At 35.8% G+C, this 19,052-nt stretch overlaps 1 protein-coding gene and 1 non-coding gene across 2 annotated transcripts; one reads left to right on the forward strand and one right to left on the reverse strand.

Moving 5' to 3' along the window:
• The first annotated feature begins 1,753 nt into the window (after positions 1 to 1,753).
• Positions 1,754 to 9,890, forward strand: LOC149028032 (dihydroflavonol 4-reductase-like). The gene is made up of 7 exons (XM_089146762.1): positions 1,754 to 1,874; positions 1,995 to 2,164; positions 2,309 to 2,380; positions 2,592 to 2,751; positions 2,832 to 3,024; positions 3,133 to 3,277; positions 9,474 to 9,890. The coding sequence occupies exons 1-7, from the start codon at positions 1,754 to 1,756 to the stop codon at positions 9,684 to 9,686; spliced, it is 1,074 nt and encodes a 357-aa protein (XP_089002888.1). The 3' UTR covers positions 9,687 to 9,890.
• A 7,820-nt stretch (positions 9,891 to 17,710) lies between these two features.
• On the reverse strand, positions 17,711 to 17,790 carry TRNAL-UAG (transfer RNA leucine (anticodon UAG)). Its single transcript has one exon. It is a non-coding gene; the product is annotated as a tRNA-Leu (tRNA).
• Between the last annotated feature and the right edge of the window lie 1,262 nt (positions 17,791 to 19,052).

The raw sequence follows: 19,052 nt of genomic DNA on the forward strand, positions 1-19,052 counted from the left end.
ATTTGATGAATGAAAGAAAGCAAAGAAACATGACTTTGCGAGCATCATTATTCTTGTTGAAGACGTTTAGCATGAGTAAATATGTCATTTTATTGGTATGAAAATTTAACATACTTCTAATTTCCTTTGCAATTATACAAAGCTTTTTTATTTTTGGTAAAAGTTATACGATGCCTTAAGTTTTTTTCTTTTTTTGGTTGCCAACTCCGGTTTCCAAGGCTTTGCCCTGACTAATCCGGTGTTCGACCCGGGTCGCACACCTGGCTGTGGTGGGTGAGTCTCCCAACGGAGATTTTTTGCATCCAGAAGGTTTTGATACCGGAACTGTATCGAAACCTTATTGAAGATGACCAACCTGCTTACCACTTGGACCAACCCCCGTTGGTTACGATGCCTTAAGTTCTATTAGCTATCTATGACTTCTTGATGAAGTGAGAAATGCTGATTTGTTAGGAACATTTGGGAAAGAGGGAATAATGGGGAGCAGGATAAGAGCATTTCCGAATATGAATAATGGGGAGCAGGATAAGAGCATTTCCAGAATTTCCTAACTCGCCTAACTATGTATAAGAATTGTTTTTTTTTTCTTTTCGGGTGTCTTTTTTCTTAAGAAAACTCGAACTCTTTTGACATTAGTTTTTGCCAACTGAACTAAGTTAAGATACTTTAATGCAAGAGCAAATTATATATACACCCTTGTTTCCTTCCTCGAGCGCAGCAACATCAAACCACCATCAAGAGAAATAGGGTACATTTGGTATTATAAAAGATATTTGAAATAAGAAAAGATAAAATTAATACTTTAAGTGTGTTTGGTAACTGTCTTTTTTGAGAATAATATTTTTTGTGAAAATCGTTTTCTAACTTTTTTTTCTTTTTTTTTTTTTATAAAAAAACGATGGTTTGAGCACAATTTTGACTTCTGGTAAAGTTTGTGTTGAGAACACTTGAGACAATAGACATTGAAAAAAAAAAAAAATCCTCAATGAGTTAATAATTGCATGTGAATGAAGGTGGGATTGAGTGTCCCGCTTTGATATAATTTTGACGTGCTTTTTGATTTCAGAACAATGGAACAAGTCAAACTTGTTTTGCAAAAAATCCTTCCCAGACAAGAAAATTGGACTAGTTTGTTTCTTGAAAACGAAAGAATGACCCATTTTACCAAATGCGTTTTGGTGTTCTTCGGTGTAAACTATTCTTTGGTCCATTATCAAACGTTCCTAAATATTTGTTTGGGTGATGGCAGTACCATTTCACTTTAAATTTAAACAATATAAGTGTGTTTGTGGTTGATTTTTTTCAAGGATAGTAGATGTAATTACTATATATTTAAGAAATTTATGTGTGATCTTGTCTTGATGTTGTTATGTGTCGTTTAGTTTTCACACTTGTTCGCTCCAGCTCAACTTCAGTGCTGTGCATTAAATGGGCATCTCTGTGCTGTTTATAGTTGAGATTTTGATCTCGACCTTCTATTTCTCGCTTTTCACACTTTTCATTTTCGAAATCTCAATCGACCATATTTTGAAATCTCGATAGTAGGCATTTATGCGCGGCGTTCATGTTCATTTCTATTCCTTACCACCACTCCAATAAGGCCGTCTGAAACGCCTGCATTATTTCTGAAAATTGGTAAAAGAAAGCTGTAAACAGTCACGCTCGTTAATGCACGCGGCACTAGCAGCCAGGGAAATTATATTTGCCCAAAATGCATTCACTTTCTCCCTGTCGATGATAGAGGTTGAGTGCCATGGAAGGAGATGCAAGTTCTACAGTTTGTGTCACTGGGGCGACTGGATACATCGGTTCTTGGCTTGTTAAGAAGCTTCTTGAGAAGGGTTATTCTGTGAGAGCAACCGTTCGAGATCCTGGTAATTATGCTTTTTCATCCTCGAAGAGATTTCTCTGAGTTTCCCTATTTCAGATTATGAAAGATGACCTGATCTTCAAAATTATTTCTCACAGTTCTGTAATTGGTTCTATCGTTACAGGAAACCTGGAGAAAGTGAAAATCCTATCAGAGTTGCCGAATGCAGGAACACACCTAACCTTCTGGAAGGCCAATCTGATTGATGAAGGAAGCTTTGATGAGGCCCTCGATGGATGCATTGGAGTCTTCCATGTTGCCCACCCAATGAATATCCTTACTAAGGATCCCGAGGTGAGATTGAGAGAGAAATTGCTCCTTCTGTCCAGCAATGGGTTATATTTTGCTTAATCAGAACGTTTTCTTCTTTTTAATGAATATGTTTTTTTTATAAATTAAACATCTTTGGTGCATTTTGTTTAAATATTCTTGTGACAGAATGAAATGATAAAGCCAGCAGTTCATGGAGTGGAGAACATTATGAGATCATGCGTCAAGGCAAAAACTGATGTGGATTGAGATTCACCAAATTGATGTACTTTATCTTGTTGAGATAAGAATGCTTGGAAATGCTTTCATATACAGCATGTATGTACACTTTCACTGAACTTACCATTTGAATTGATTGGTAATCTTTGCATACCAATTATATGTTTTATCCTTCCTTTGTTGAGGGCATTTCAACAATGTTAATGCAGTCATTTTCTTTGTGTTCGATCAGATGTATTTTACTGCCAAAACTCTGGCAGAGAAAGCTGCTCTGGAACTTGCCACAAAGAACAACATAGACATAATCACTATCATCCCACCTCTCGTGCTTGGGTCATTCCTCACACCAACCATGCCTTCATCCTTGGCAATGTCACTTGGGCAATTTCTTGGTATATACAATTTATTTTCAAAGTATTGTTGTTGCATGGAAGATCACTAATATTAAATTTTTGATCATTTCTCCTTGCAGGTATTATGGAATTCTCTTGGTCCATAACGCAACTTGGACTTGTGCATTTGGATGATCTATGTGATGCTCAAATATTCTTGATGGAGAACAATAAAGCTCAGGGAAGATACATTTGCTCATCTCATTGTCCTACAGTTACTGAAATTGCAAAGATTTTGAAGGACAAATACCCTGAGTATAACGTACCCACTCAGTAAGTCTCACACCTATGATATTTGTTTGATTTTTTTTTTTTTTTTTTTATGACAATACCATATGATTTTAGTGTATGGTAACGAAACTAATGTGACGATACTCACAGATTTGAAGGTGTTGATGAAAACCTGAAGGCTATTCCTTACTCATCGAAGAAACTGTTAGATATTGGCTTCAAATTCACCCATAGTGCAGGAAATTGTAGTGTAGGAGACCTGTTTGCCGAGGCTATCGAAGCATGCAAAGAAAAAAAGAAGATGATACCGCTGCAAAACTGCAAATGAACTTGCTGGGTTTAGAGTGCTAGGAAGACAGAATAAATAAGAATGGAATAAAGCCTACAAAGGCTAAAACAGTTATATTATAATAGTGAACTATTTCCTGATATTTGATCTATTCTATGTTTTGCGGGTTCAACAAGGCCATAGCCACCTACCGATGCACACGTGCATAGATGATTTTAAGAGATGTATCGTTTCATCCTGTGTATTTTAAGGGAACCCTAAAGAATTACAAGGGCAGATTGTAAGAAAGGTAATTCCACAGTGAGGAAGAGAACGTGGTCCAAACTATCGATGCACCCGTGCTTAATTAGATGATTTTAAGAGATGTATCGTTTCATCCCATGTATTTTAAAGGAACCCTAAAGAATTACTAGGGCAGATCGTTAAGAGAGGTAATTCCACAGTGAGGAAGAGAACGTGGTCTAAACTACACAAAATTTAAAGAGATCACCTCAATTAAGAACCGAACCTGAGAAAAATAAAGAAAACCCTCCATTTGCATGACACCCAAACATCCCAAAGAGAACTCAAACGGTGTATCAAATTGTGAAAACTCTCTAATTCTGAACGGAATTATATTTCTATCATCTCTATCCCCTGGAGGGTTTGGAAACTTCATAGATTTATTTATTTATTTTTGAAAATTTATAAGGTTTATATTTTGGGGGTGTGAAATAATACACATACCACAAGGAGTGTCGAACTCATGACTTTTCATGAAGAGGTACTGGTCATTACTGACTGACCTACCATTCGACGGTAGATCGAACTTCAGATTTTGTTTCCAGGTTCCTCTTTTTGCGTCATTAGATATTTTTAAAATCTAACTAAATTTTACTTTAAATTTCACATTAGTTTTTTTTTTTTATTTGAATTGTTGTGTGGGACCTATTAGTTAAACTTATGGTAATTAAAGTATTCAAAATTATTCATATATGGCTTTGATCATGGAATATGAGGTGGGCTAGCTTGAATATTATTTGGAATTAATATGAGAATCCTAAAGACCATATATGGCCTTGATGATGGAAGGGAGGCGGGAAACATTATTGGATGAAATTTATAAGATTAAATCCAATTCAAGCCAGTGTTGGATCCATGTAAATCCAACCAATTCCTTGTAAACTCATACACATTGCATATAGGGGTGTAAATGGATAACCAAAATTTACTACCGAATTCGAATATGCTTCCGTTTAGCGGTTTTCGAGTCCGTCCGATTACTAATAGGATGCATGTATGGTATACCCATTTCTTACTTATTATTATCTATTAGATTAAATTATCCGATTAAGTTATTTATTTAGATTTATTTTTCTTATTTTTATAATTTTTTACTTGAGATATGTGACTATTTTTAAAAATATTCTACTAAAATAACTACTAAAGTTGTTAAATTATTAAATTTTGAATGGTAAATATATCAATAGGTAGTCGAAAACTTGTATTTAATCTGTCTTCATACCCGTTTAGAAGAATCTACCAAAGAAAATAACTATCAGATTATCATCTGAATTCAACTGAATCCATTCGAAAACTAATAGGATATTATCCGAATCCATCTGAATATAATAAGATGCGAATATGGTATTACCATTATTCAATCCGAATCTGATCCGTTTACATCCCTAATTGCATATCTGTTTTACTCACTTTCTTGCAAACAAAGTTTCATCTCTTTCTTTAGGATTTTTATTTTTTCGTCTATGTATGTGTAAGTTTAGAGGTATTGTGGCTGTAGCTTTTGACTATTTGATTGTAATGACTAAGAAAACTGATTTTTTTTAAAAACAAATTGCATTGGCACCTCAAAATTGATGCTTTAAAGTATTAACACCCCACTTTATATTTAAAAAGCATAAAGACCCAAAAATTGGATTTTCGTTGGATATATTGATCAAGTTTATCACTAAAAACAGTTAAATCACTGTTTTAAAAATATCCCTATAATAAACAGTGTCTGAAAAGGTTTCAGTGATAAATTAGACAAATATATCTAATGAAAATTCAATTTTGGGGTTTTTGTGCTTTTTAAACATAAAGTAGTGTCAGTGTTTTAATGCCTCCATTTTGGGGACCAGTGCAATTTGCTCTTTTTTTTAAATGGAAATTGATTTATCTTGGGGGGGGGGGAGTGGTGTGAAATAATTTTTGGGAAAAGAATGCTTCAATTATCTTAAAAACAGTGCTCAAAGTGTGACTGAACCTCATCTCAATTAGTGATTTGCTTGGTTACGACATTGAGATCAAGATCTTAATTTAATTCATCACATTTCAATTGTATTGCAATTTTTAGTTCATGCGTTCTTCAGAATTTGTAATGCGATTGTAGATAAACCGAAACTACCTTTGGGATGCCATTGGTAGCTAGCAACTATGGACCCTAGCTATTTCTCTTTTGTTCCAACTAATGAGCCCTATTGAAGGCCTTCCCTTGTGTTTGATCGAGCACTAATGTTTACTATTCTTTCAGTGGGGGACAAAACAAGGTCATATCCAGTAGCATGTTTTTAATTTAGTATGAAGTAGATTGGATATATAGAGAATATTCAAATTTTGAATTCAATTAAATCACATTAAATTGCATTGCAGTGTCTTATTCTTATTCTTCTCTTCCTCCTGTTTATTTCTTTATCATTGAAATTCTTATTTTATCTGTATATATTCAAACTTATATAGACGTTGCTTTTAAGATTTGAATTTGTAATTAAAACATTGAACAACTGAACTCTTGCCCAACATAATAACACGACCTTTCAAATATTGAACAACTTCACCAATGCTAGAAGACAACCTTTTAATGGTTGTGCTCATACCAAGGAAGATGAATGTAAACAGTGTTGTATACCATGTTCTGTACAAGCGAAATCTTAAAAGGTGGATGAGAAGGTTTAGGAACTTTCTAACAACCAGGGGAGCCATTGGCTTTGAGAGTAGCGCTAAGGTTGGCTTCTTCTTCAAAGCTTCTCTTGACAACCTCAAGAACTATAGCTAACATTATTGCATCGATCTTGTTAGAACAATCTATTTGCCCTCCTGAGTATCGTCGCTATCCCTTTTAGGGAGCAACCCTCTATGTTTTGGAACTGTGACCCTGCCAATGCACCAATGAAATGAAGATTTTCTTGGAATTAGTTAACATGCATAGAGAATGGAAGTTTCCAACTTAGCATTCCAGTCAATATTGAACAGGCAAACACTTCCATACAGCACAGTTGGTCTGGTCTATATATTAATTAAAGATTAATAACAAATCTTGGTTCTGAAATTTGGGAACCAGAGCAGCAATTGTAGCCAACTGTAGCACTCCATGTCTCCATATGACATTCTGAGCTTAGTTTCAACCTTGGAAGTCAGAATCCTATACGTATGGAACTATGGTTGGTGATCCAAGAAATTTAGCCCATGATCCGAGAAACCTCTTATTCACCACTAACCGTACCTTAGAAACTAATTACTATTTTATTATACAAAAATAAAGATAAATATAAAATAAAAAAAAAAATGATGTTGGTAAATATTTTTAGCTTGTATATCATAACTTGGGATTAGTAATATACTTATGTTCAATTTATTCTATTGTCAAACAAATGGACTGGAACTGGTATGGATTTGTTTTCGAACTGGTAGGGCATCAAGCGATCTCTTTATCGGGTTGATATTGATCTAAACTTTTGGGAATTATTAGAGGTTAAAATCAACAAAAAAACGAATGAGAAAGGAAAAACTACAAACAATTTTTTATTATTTATTTTTTAAAATTTCAACCAAATTTCTTTTGCACAATTTTTCTATACTCATGATTCATTCACATTCACTATGTAAGTTGGGTATGAAAGATTATTGGGAAAAAAAAGAAGTGGAGGATACTTGTTTGACTTTTCTTTAAGAATTTATGCCCTTAAATCTATCACCATTTTAATATTTCTCTGTTATATGTCAATGGAAAGAAGACCCACAACTAAATATCTTATTTTTGCTTTAGCTTTTTTTCCTTTTTAATAAAATTTATTAACCATATGCATAAAATGTCAAACAATTTAGAGGATCGATATGCGATCAACCAGTCAGAGGCATGTTTTTTTTTTGACATAAGATAGCTTTATTAATGAAAAAGTAAGAAAGAAATGGACCACAATCTGCAATATTTCATGCCATTGACCTCCTTTCCAATTAACTTAGATAGGGTAGTTGGCAAGTATGAAGGAAGCAAGTGAACCCCTTGAGTGGACAAAATGAATCCAGCAGAAAAATCCGCATAAAAAAAATTGAGCTCACTTACGTGATGCAAAAATGAATCACTGAAATATCTTACATGGCCTTTAATTTCTTGCACCAAATCAAGGGTGTACCAAGGGGTTCGATAGAGCCCATTCAACTTGTGAATTGCGGTCTTTGAATCAAACTATACTCGTATGTGTCTAAAGTGCGTCATCTTTGCCTTGCGGACTTCAACTAGAATAGCCATAAGCTCAATGCGTGAAATGTTTATAAATACTGGTCTCTCCATCATTCTATACCGCTTTGAATTCAGCATCTTGAGATCCATCACAGTTCATTGAAATCCATCCATCAGGTGGCTTTGGCCATTGAAGAACCTTCTCCACAGAGGCATTTCAAGATGTATTAAGTTTTCCTTCACCATTCCATCATCATTCAAGGGAAATTGTTGTCGTGTTCTGTTTTTTTTTCATTAGTAGAATGGAAATGCAAAGAGAACCAAAGAATTCACCCACCGGCCGGTATATTATTTTATGTAGCCACTGGTTTTGTGGTCCAAGATCATGGATGACTTGTTTCATGGATATCCACAGGCTCAACTTGGCTGGTGAGACAAGAAACCTCTCCTACACGTGCACCGGGAACTGCAAATGCACTTCCTACGTCACCTCCATTGAAGAGCTCCCAAGTTCAATTCCCAAACTGTTACTGCTATAGGTAGTGTTCAACATATCTCAACTTCTTCAACTTAATTTAACTAATTTTTAATCTAATTGATTAAGTCTCTTGGATCTCTGTTTAGGCTAAGATCGAGTAGTGTCTGCTCCAGAAAGAAAACTCAAATTGTGGTTCTCGATGTCTCGCACCAGCATCTTTCTTCTCTCCACCAATCTCTTCACTACATATTTCAGAACACCGACACCTCTTATTAGCCTACGGAAGCGTTATTCCATGCTGCCATGCATACAAAATCAGGCCATACCCACCTCCTTACCTTCGTTCTTACGATTCCGAAACCCTATTTCTCATAATAATCTCAATCTTATATATCAATCTCACGTTAATTATAATGATCAAGCCCATATGCATATGATGCAATCAAACACGCAAATCCATGCATGTGATCCCCCACACGCGTGCACACGTATGCATGCACTTATAAACCATGCATTAAATCCCTCCATTTGACTCCAAAAATGCAAACTTCCAAGCTCAAGAGATCGCGATGTTGACACGGGGTGGTGATACTGATGGGTTGCTTCCTCTTCCTCTTCCTCCAAGGCCTTCTATTGCAGATAGGAAATGGAAGGCCAACATGGAAATCGCACCCAATTGTCCTCGTTGTGATTCATCCAACACCAAATTCTGCTACTACAACAACTACAGTTTGACACAACCTCGTTACTTCTGCAAGAATTGTAGAAGGTATTGGACCAAAGGAGGGTCCCTCCGTAACGTTCCGGTCGGCGGTGGTTGCCGGAAGTATCGTCGAGGGAGGCTGAGGATATCAAGCCATTCAACCTATGGTGCTAGTTCACTAATGATGCCTGTTCATGATCGTTCAAGGTTTTCTTCAGATTCTTCGGTTGGGAATCTGCATCCATCAGATGCGAACTCCATGGCTAGTTCTGGCGGCGAGGGTACAAGATCAGATGCTTCCACCATTGATCTTGCAGTTCTCTACGCCAAGTTCTTGAATCATGAGCCACAAGAGTCTAACCCTAGACTTGCGAGGTCTGAATTGCCTAACGATTTCAACCCTTCTAATTCGGGGGCGCAGTCGAGTGTCGTTTCCTTGGAGCAAAATTCTGATCCACGTTTTCAATTCTTGCCAGAAGAGAGAGTTGGTGCAAGCCAAGTTTATATAGGCGAATTCGACATGAATCATAAGCAAGAAGAAAGAATAATTCCTCAGTTTATGGGTTTGGAAAGTAATGGTTATGGATTGCAACCATTGCCCACTGAAGATGAAGTCGTCCAAGACATATTTTGGTTGAATGTTCCTCCTTCTCGTCCTCCATTCACCACCTCTAGCTTTCCATGGCAGGCAATGAACTTGCAAGGGTTCGAACCAGTAGCTGAAGATCGGCTAACCTTTAATTCAGACCCAGTAAATGCTAATAACTGGAGCTCCTTCGATCTGCCTGAGTTATGAATTAAACATCTTCGGCCAGAATTGCCTTCAGAATGCAAAATTTAGAGGTTTTGCCTTCCTTCTTCATTTATACTCAGAATACATATTTACATTTATGTTATGTCAAAAGCTACCAAATTGGCTTGTATAATGTATATCGTTTTCAGGAGTTTTTCCATTGTTAAAACCCATCGGCAACTACTGGCATTTCTGTCATTTGCTTGCAATATAATAATACAATAATACCTATATTTTTCTTCTGAAGTTAAAGGAAAAGCATAGAGATGAAGAGAAATCAAAAGAATGGGATTAAAAAAAAATCATTTGCTTGGTTCCCATAAAAAGGAAAATAGGAAAATAAAACGGTGCATAGATTAATAAATCCATGATAAAAGTGAGTGAAATTTTGAAAATGGAGCATCCTGTTCACCACTCATATGGAGACTGAGCTAACAACGGCCAGTACTCCGAGGGGGTTAACCTCATCTCACCCGTCCGTCAATGATTACGTGGCTGATTTATGGGTTGAGCCAATGGTTCAAGGGGGTCTGGTACAAAATATTCGATTAATCGGTGGGGGAAAAAAACAACACTACTTGGTGGGCAAGGTAAAAGAATCACAATATTGCTCAGTGCTTGTAGGTCTAGATAAAGAAAGGGAGATCTCAAACAATGGGTGAATTCATATTGCTTTTGAAGAATTTACAAAAATTGATCTGAGTCTTTGGTGGAGAAAGAAAATAGTGGGATTGATAAGTTTTGTCATTTATGTAGAACAAAGAAAATGAAGAGAGCAAGAAGAGAGGAGTCTAACATGGTTCAGTTGAAGTGTTTAATATACATCCACGAATTGAATGTCCTGTTGTTTTCTATATTATTTCAAAATTGAGAAGTATATGACCAGGGGTGGAGCCATGATTCAACATTAGGGGCAGGGGGCTCATGAGAATCTGGATCACCTCCCAGTCAGGGAAGCATAGATGCTTTTTCACCATAAATAGCATGTGGGCCCATTTGGGGACCATTGAGGGTCCCACTTCTGAATTATTTTATGATATTCAGACGTGGGCCCATACATTAAAAATATAGGTAAATTATTAATGAAGATAATTTTTAACCTAACAAAGTATATGTAAAATTAAAGCATGCTAAAAAAAAAAAAAAAAAAAAAAAATTAAAGAAGAACCCTTTTAAGTTTCAATGGATGTTTTCTTTCATAATAAAAAAATAAAAAATAAATCAATATTATAAAAGATAAATTTTAAAAAAACAGAACACATGATATTAACAATAAAAGACTATATGCAAACTAAATGAACCATGATATTTATGCTACAAATTATAGATATTCCATTCAAAAATAATAATAATAATAATAATAATAATAATAATAATAATAATAATAATAATAATAATAATAATAATAATAATAATAATAATAATAATAATAATAATAATAATAATAATAATAATAATAATAATAATAATAATAATAATAATAATAATAATAATAATAATAATAATAATAATAAAGAAAAAAAAAAAGAAAGAAGAGAGACAATATGAAATCAAGAGCAAATTGCATTGGCACCTCAAAATGGAGGCCTTAAAGCACTCACACTCCACTTTATGTTTAAAAAGTATTGAGACCCCAAAATGAGATTTTCATTGGATATATTTATCCAATTTTTCACTGAAAACCTTTCAGACACTATTTATTATAGGGGTTTTTTTTTTTAAAATAATAATGATTTAACTATTTTCAGTGATACTTTTTGACAAATATATAAATAAAAACTCAATTTTGGGGTCTCAGTGCATTGACAACAAACCAGAGATTTGTTTCCAAGGCTTTTCTAAATTTCGTGAAGAGGAGGAGAGAGTGACAGCCGATAGTGTGAGAAAATTGATTTAATCCAGGTCTTTTTTAGAATTTCGTGAAGAGAGAGGAGAGAGCCGTGAGCACAAAAGAGAGAGTGAGAGACAAAAAAACCACAAAGGATTCAGGGTTTTTCTAAATTTCGGGAAGAGAGAGGAGAGAGGAATATATGGGTGGGTTTAATTAAAAATCAAATTTAATTTAATTGGGTGACCGTTGGATTACTTAATACTACATGGCACAATCCTAAAATGGAATTGTAGGGAAAGGAATTACAGACGATGTGAATCCACACCATTACCAACGTGGTTGTAAGTTGTTCATCACAACTGAACCACATTAAACCCCGTCTTCAATCTCTCTTTTTCTTCTTCTCTTCACATAAAATAATGATACTTGACATGTAGAAAATTAAACAAACAAGGTGTTGATGTTCAAGGTTTAAGCAGAATGTTGCTTAAGGCATTACACCCTGAGTATCTAATTTGAAATACTCAAACCATTGCTATCAGCTAGTATTTATAGAAACAACACTAGGTCTTATGGTTAATTGAACTCTCCATAAGGTCTATTACATCGTTAGTTCGTAACTAATCCAATGACTTACATTAGAATATAAATTAGATGTAACTCAAATACCTCAACCATAAATTAGATATGACTCAAATACACCAACCCAAGCTAATGTTCATTGATGCATGGATCTTTCCTTTAAGCTTACTTAAGAATGCATCATTTGAGCCCAAATAGAAAAGTTGTCTGTGTGTGGGCTTTATATATACATAGATATATCTGTCTCCAGAAGTATACCCAGTCTTAACTGAATTGAAGAACAATCTCAGTTGGATCAGCAGTAGCATATTATATGTGTTTTTGAAAAGAAGTCCCCAGCCGTGCGGAATTTACTCGTTCAAACACATATGAGCCACGTGCTGAATTGATTCATCTAAGTTTAGTTAGCTCGTCACTTCAACCCCAAAAGCTATATAGCCCCACCATTTCCATTACCAGTAATGACAAGTAATATTAAAAAAATGGCCAAAATTAGAAAGCCAGGTTCAAGGGATCATGGGTAAGCTAGAGGAAAGTTCTGCACTTCTGCTTTCCAGAAATGGTGTCCCATCCACCCACCCACCCCAATTGCCTTTGCCCTTTGCTTGCTTCTTTTGATTTCTTTAAATTTCTGCTTTTCCAGAAATGGTTTGGTTTCATTGTTGGTCTAGGTCTATGTATTGAAAAAGTTTCAACCATGCACTGTTGAGAGTTGAGACCACTGATCTTGAATATTGAGTTTACGGCTGCTGACTCAACTACCCAATTAATCACTGATAAGGTCAGCACCCATTATCTCTCTCTTTAAAGGCTCATGCATGCATGGCAGCATTACAAGACTTATTCCCTGCAGTCAACTCCATTGATCACAACATAATTAATCAAGAAGAGGCTAGCGATTCTGGGCATTGTGCTCCTGAATCCTGATCCGTCGCCTGGCGCCGCCTAGTTAGTGTCTCTTTTCTTTTTAATGCAGTGTCAAAGCTGTGGTACAGGAAGAATCATTTGGTGCTATTGCTTTCCATGACCATACGTTCGTTGCTTGGCCGTGGCGCGCGTGGCCTTCCAGTGTCCTCTCCTTCCCTTGGCCAACGTCAGTGCCGACGTTTCCTTCGATCACATGTGAATTTAATGGATCAGTTGAACTTGGTAGCTAGATTAATGTGTATGTGGTCACTGGTCCCCCTGATCATCTGTATTCTGTGACAATATATTACATCCCTATAGTTTGTTTTCTTCTACATGTAAAACTATTTCTTCCTAACAATTGATCATATCAATTAAAGTAGTTAGGTCGAGTTTGACATATTTTTATTGATTGCACATGCAGACAGAAACGGTTTGCTAAAAGAACAGCTACAAGCAAGGTTTAAGTATCTCACCTTAGGGTGTCGATACCCAAATAAATATTGAGACTTTTCTCTATTGGATTGCAATAAAGTGCAATGCTCATTAATTGCTCAATATGATACATTAATACATGATACAAGACGGTATATCTCTTAAAATCACCAGCTGACTGCTACAATATTCAATACCGATACTTAAAACCTTCGCTACAAGCGTATAGCTGTAATCACATTTTCTTCTTCTTTAGAGCTTGGATATGAGTTTTGTTAATTAAGTGCGTATGACATCCATCCATTACACTTTGCTGCATCCAAAAGTTCCAGCAAAGTAATTAAATTCCCCCCCCCCCCCCCCCCCCCCCAATATTTGTTTGAATTTAAGTGAGACTCCCTATTTATTTCTCTCATATGATTCAGGGTTTTTTTTGTTATCAATTATCATTCTTATTTTTTAGTGGGTTTTTAGAAGAAGCTTCCAGCGGACATAGACTACTTGTGATTTTTCAAATGTCTATGTCGAGCGTAATCTGAATTTTTTTCTTAAGCTTTACACGGTTTTTTTTGGTTGCATGTTTAGGGATTTGATTCCGTTACTGTAGTTTAGCCATAGTATTTGCAAACCAATTCCTTCTATGATCTTTATTGGTTAAAGTAAAGTTTAACGGAGAAGAGTAGATGACTTCCTTTGTCCCCTTATACAAAATGATATAATGGTCTTTACAACTATACCTGTAAAATCTCCTAAAATCCTAACCCGATATCCCGTCATTTTAGGTCCACGAACCTGGAGTTCTAGTAGAAGACAATGCTGGACCATTCGAGTTGAGCCCAGAAGTTTAGGAATCAAACCTACAAATTTGGATGAACCAGAAGAAGACCCACCCACCCTAATTGAGTTCAAGAGGAGAGAAAGTCAGTCTCGAAGGCATAAAAAGAAGATTTTGGCATGCACAAAAATCAATGCTAGATGACTCAAATGCCAAGGTAGACTACATCATTTATTGGAAATTTTTTTGAGGTTTCTACCCTCTAAATCCCGTCGGAATAGGCCTTCCTATGAAGAAGATAGAGGGCTAGTTGCATGGTTTGATTGACCACCCCCTACCCAAAGTCAAGCTAGGGCATTCTTGGAAATTCGTCTTTAAAACCCTATTTTATGGTTCTCTCACCTCATAAATGAATTGTTAATGCTAGAGGGAGGCTGAGAACGTGGGAGAGAATGAAAGCTTGATGATTTGAAGGAATCCCACTCATTTGGCGGTGCCGAAGCGCAAGATACAAAGGGAATCACGTGTTGAGGCAGGAAAACCCATAAAACCCTCTTAGCAACCTTTCTTTTGAAGCATTTATGTTGAGAGATTTCATTAATGGTGGTGGTGAACTTTTGCTTGTCTTTTCCATTCCATCAGCAACTCAAGTAGGGTGGGTTCCACCCTCCATACCAACCCAAAATTTTAAAGCCAAGTTCTCCCCACATGATTGTGCAAATGGACAACAAAACAAATAGTGCTGTAAATTTTTTGTTTGCATGAAAGCAAAGATCACAGCAAGAAGCAAGAGAGATCCTTCCATGCTGAACTTCCTTATCTATAGGGATTTTTCTATGCATCATTCTCCAACAAACAAGCTGCTATCGAGGCAACAGGGGTGTCCTCCATGGAGTTTTCGCCCAACCCAAAATCAACTGCTGCTGTCTACGTGATTCTCAAGCAGATTTTATCGAAAAACATCCATTAACACTCCCAACCCAATGGAAAACATTATGGTGTGCAGAAGCCCGAAATAGACATGTTATGCATTAGCTCAAATTTTTTTGGTGCTTTTGAGTTTACTCCTTATATAACACCCACTTCCCCTCAACCATGCACTGCTCTACTTTCAATTTTAACAATCTGCAGGTGTTCTAGTCCAAGCCTAGATGACAAACAATAGAGAATTTTCCTAGCCACTGATTATTCCAAAATTTTATCTTCTTCCCATTCCCAACGGCCAACTTGCCCTATCCCTAGCAAAATTCTGTAACTTCCTCAACCCCAAAAGAATAGCATAATATATAACATAATTTTTCAGCACCTCTACCAAATCCACCAATCTCTCAGGAACTTTGCAAATTTTGAATCATTATACTTGATTGTTTATGCTAAACTACACAGGCAAGCAAAATTCATATCACAAAGCCTATGAATCCCTAGCTAGGCCCCCTTCTCCTTTTGGTTTACAAAAATTTTCCCACTTTATTGTTATCTTCTTGACTGATTCAATGTTCCAGTCCAAATAAAATTTCTCATCCATACTTTTGCTCGTTTAATAATTGTTTAGGGCCACCAATAAATAGCAAACGTATGGATGGGGATACTAGAGTTACTGATTTTACTAACGTCACTCTACTAGCCTGAGAAAAAAAGCTAGCTTTTCCAACCTAGCAAGCTATTCTTTATTTTGTCCATCCATTGGCAGCATTCTTGATCAAGTCACCCTTCCCTAAAGACTTCCACACCTAGATATTTGGTGGTTAAAGGAGTGATAGGCATGCTCAACAACTCTACGATTTTTCGCTTTCTCTATTGAGCCATCCTGCCAAGGAAAAGCTTGTTTTTCTCTACACTTTTATGTTGCCTAGAATAATCTTGATACTTTTGCTTCTATGTTGTCTACAATATTCTTAATATTTTTTAAGAAGCCTAACAAGTTTTCAAGATAGGACTTGTTTGATAGTTCACCCAAAAACAATTTCTGGTGTTTCTTGCTTCGAGAAGCAAATAAATTGGTCAAAATTTGTTTGATAATACCGTTTTGTTTTGCATGATTTTTGCAACATAAATTGAAATTTATGAAAAATTTTGCTTCGAGAAATACTTTCATAGTTGTTGCGTCTGTTTCTCGAAGCAAAACTAGGTGTGGGTTGGATTTAAGTGAATAGTTTTAGAAAGGATATTTATGAAATTTGAAAGTTTAAACATAACAATCAAGGTACAACTTATCGGCGAAATTTCGCCGAATTTCGGTAGATGGCAAACCGAAATGGCCGCCGAAACTCGAGAATGCAAGATTTTGCCTATATATTGGCGATATCTCGCTATTTTATTGCCGATCTTTCGAAATTTCAACAATATCACCGGAAAATCATAAACCAGCGATACTCTTCCGTTTGCAACCCTACAATTCAAAAAAACAAAAAAAATCCAACCATCAAGCAGGAACAAAGACGAAGCAAGAGTGAAAACAAGAGTTTCAACTCTCAACACAACAGTATGCCTTGATACGGATTATTTTTTGCTCTTTCCGTGCAGAGACCTTCTTCGCCTTCTTGAGTTGCTTTGGAATTCCATCGAACATCCATGCTAGATTGAAACCCTAAACCGCAGTGAAGTTTGAAGAGCAAAGAAAGGGAGGGTTGTGTGTGTGGGATAAGCTTGAAGAGATAAGGAATTGTGTTGTGTGTGTGGTAAATAGGAATTGGGTTGCATGTGATAAATAAGAGTTGGGTTGCATGATTGACAGCTGACAAGATGGAGAATTAATGGAAACTTTTGAATTTTGAAAGGAGGTGGGTGTGTGAGATAATAGGACCAACCGTCAAGCAGGAACAGAGACGAAGCAAGAGTGAAAACAAGAGTTTCAACTTTCAACATAGTTGTATGCTTTGATACGGATTATTTTTCGCTCTTTCTGTACAGAGACCTTCTTCGCCTTCTAGAGTTGCTCTGGAATTCCGTCGAACATCCATGCTAGATTGAAACCCTAAATCATAGTGAAGTTTGAAGAGGGAAGAAAGGGAGGGTTGCATGTGTGGGATAAGGTTGAAGAGAGAAGGAATTGGGTTGCGTGTGTGGTAAATAGGAATTGGGTTGCATATGATAAATAGGAGTTGGGTTGCATGACTGACAACGGACAAGATGGGAAATTATTGGAAACTTTTGAAAATTGAATTTTGAAAGTAAGTGGGTGCATGAGATAATAAGAATTAGGATTTAAATATTTAATTATGGAAATTTGGGAAACGAATTTGAGGAAATCTCGGCGAGATTTCACCGAGTTGCTAGTTTCGGCAAGTTGCGAAACACGAAATCTTAGCTAAATTTCGTACCTTGATAACAATGGAAAATTTTGTAAATTTTATTATAATTTTCAAATTTTCTACTTCTAAAAGCAAGTTTTATCAAACACGGCCTAAAAAAATGTTTTTGCTTCAAAAACTCTCAAAATTGTTTTTAGTGTTCTGGATGCGGAAAAAACATTTTTGACTACACGATAATTAAAGATTGTGACAGCTGTGGGATTTGAACCCACGCCCTTTCGGACCAGAGCCTAAATCTGGCGCCTTAGACCACTCGGCCAAACTGTCATGAATAAAATAAAACCCATTTATATATTAGCCATCAAGGTATTACATAATTTAAGATGAGGCTTTGTCCCTGACCCCAAAGGGATTCAATCTTTGACCTCCTATTTAGAGGTGTTGATTTTTTTTATCAAATGAACCATCCCTAAGAGTTTATTCATATATTTATCTAAAGCATCATATCATTTCACATTGCATTGGCTGGTTTCATACCATGTTTAGACTTTAGACCCATTAATTATATAAGCTATTGAGTCAAGACCACTTATAAGCTGAACCTTTTCTAACGATAGAGAATCATTATTATAAGATCTTTGACAAAGGTGAGTTGAACTCATAATCTCTTCACTAGAAGCCATTAGATATTGCCAACTAAACAACCTTTTGATGGTCAAAAATAATATTTTTTAAATAAACTGTCAAAAACAATATTTTTTTAAAAATAAAAGTCAAGAACAATATTTTACACTTTCATTTATGTAATAAGCTAATCTTGTGAACTGTCAAATCGTTAATTAGTTTTATTCCAATTATAAAATGTTTTTATTCCAATATGTTACTGAAAAAATAATTTGTTTGTATTCCAAATTTAAAATGTTCTGTTGAACAAAACCATCTAATTAAAACAATTTCTAAACTACCAATGTCCATGAAGAAGTAAAAAGAAGCATGAGGCCTAACGTACATCAATTAGAGCTGGTTTACGACTTGTACAATGGTGAGACTCTTTAGGTCATTATTTGGGTGTCCAAATCCATGTTAACTTCATTACATGATTCATGCACGATTGATGTTTATGTGAGTTTCGATTTTTTCCTTATGAGGTAGAGAATTGTGCTTCCTCTTTGCCACATACCTAGACAAAAAATCCACTTTTGAGGTTTGACAAAATAGATTATAAATAAATCTCTTTAAGTATATGAATAAGAAATGTCAAAGATCAAAATCTTTTATACTCCAAGATAGAAGACTTCCAACTCTCCTCATGCATCACGATCGTCTCTCCTAAACCTTCCCTATATGATCAATTAAATGTCATTAGAAATCAAACATGTAGAAGAATTTGGATTTCCTCCACTTGGGTGCATGGTGTACCTAACTTTTTCCTCTCACATAGTTCATCTGACACAAACCCGCAAATGGGTGTGAGAAAAACAGTTGAGTGCACTGTGCACCCCGAGTGCAAAGGATCGGGATGCGCCTTTACACCATAGGCGAAGGACAGTTAGAATAATCCACGTGGAAAAATAAAATAATGCAGAAAA

Source organism: Hakea prostrata, chromosome 1 (genome assembly GCF_041222555.1).
Source record: "Hakea prostrata isolate BN-2017 chromosome 1, UWA_Hpros_2, whole genome shotgun sequence".
NCBI classification, from domain to species: Eukaryota; Viridiplantae; Streptophyta; class Magnoliopsida; order Proteales; family Proteaceae; genus Hakea; species Hakea prostrata.

Coding starts and splice junctions, on each gene's coding strand:
- LOC149028032 (XM_089146762.1), top strand. CDS start 1,754: ATGGAAGGAGATGCAAGTTCTACAGTTTGTGTCACTGGGGCGACTGGA. Junction 2,752..2,831: donor GTCACTTGGGCAATTTCTTG/GTATATACAATT, acceptor TTCTCCTTGCAG/GTATTATGGAATTCTCTTGG. Junction 3,278..9,473: donor TCGAAGCATGCAAAGAAAAA/AAGAAGATGATA, acceptor AGTAATGGTTAT/GGATTGCAACCATTGCCCAC.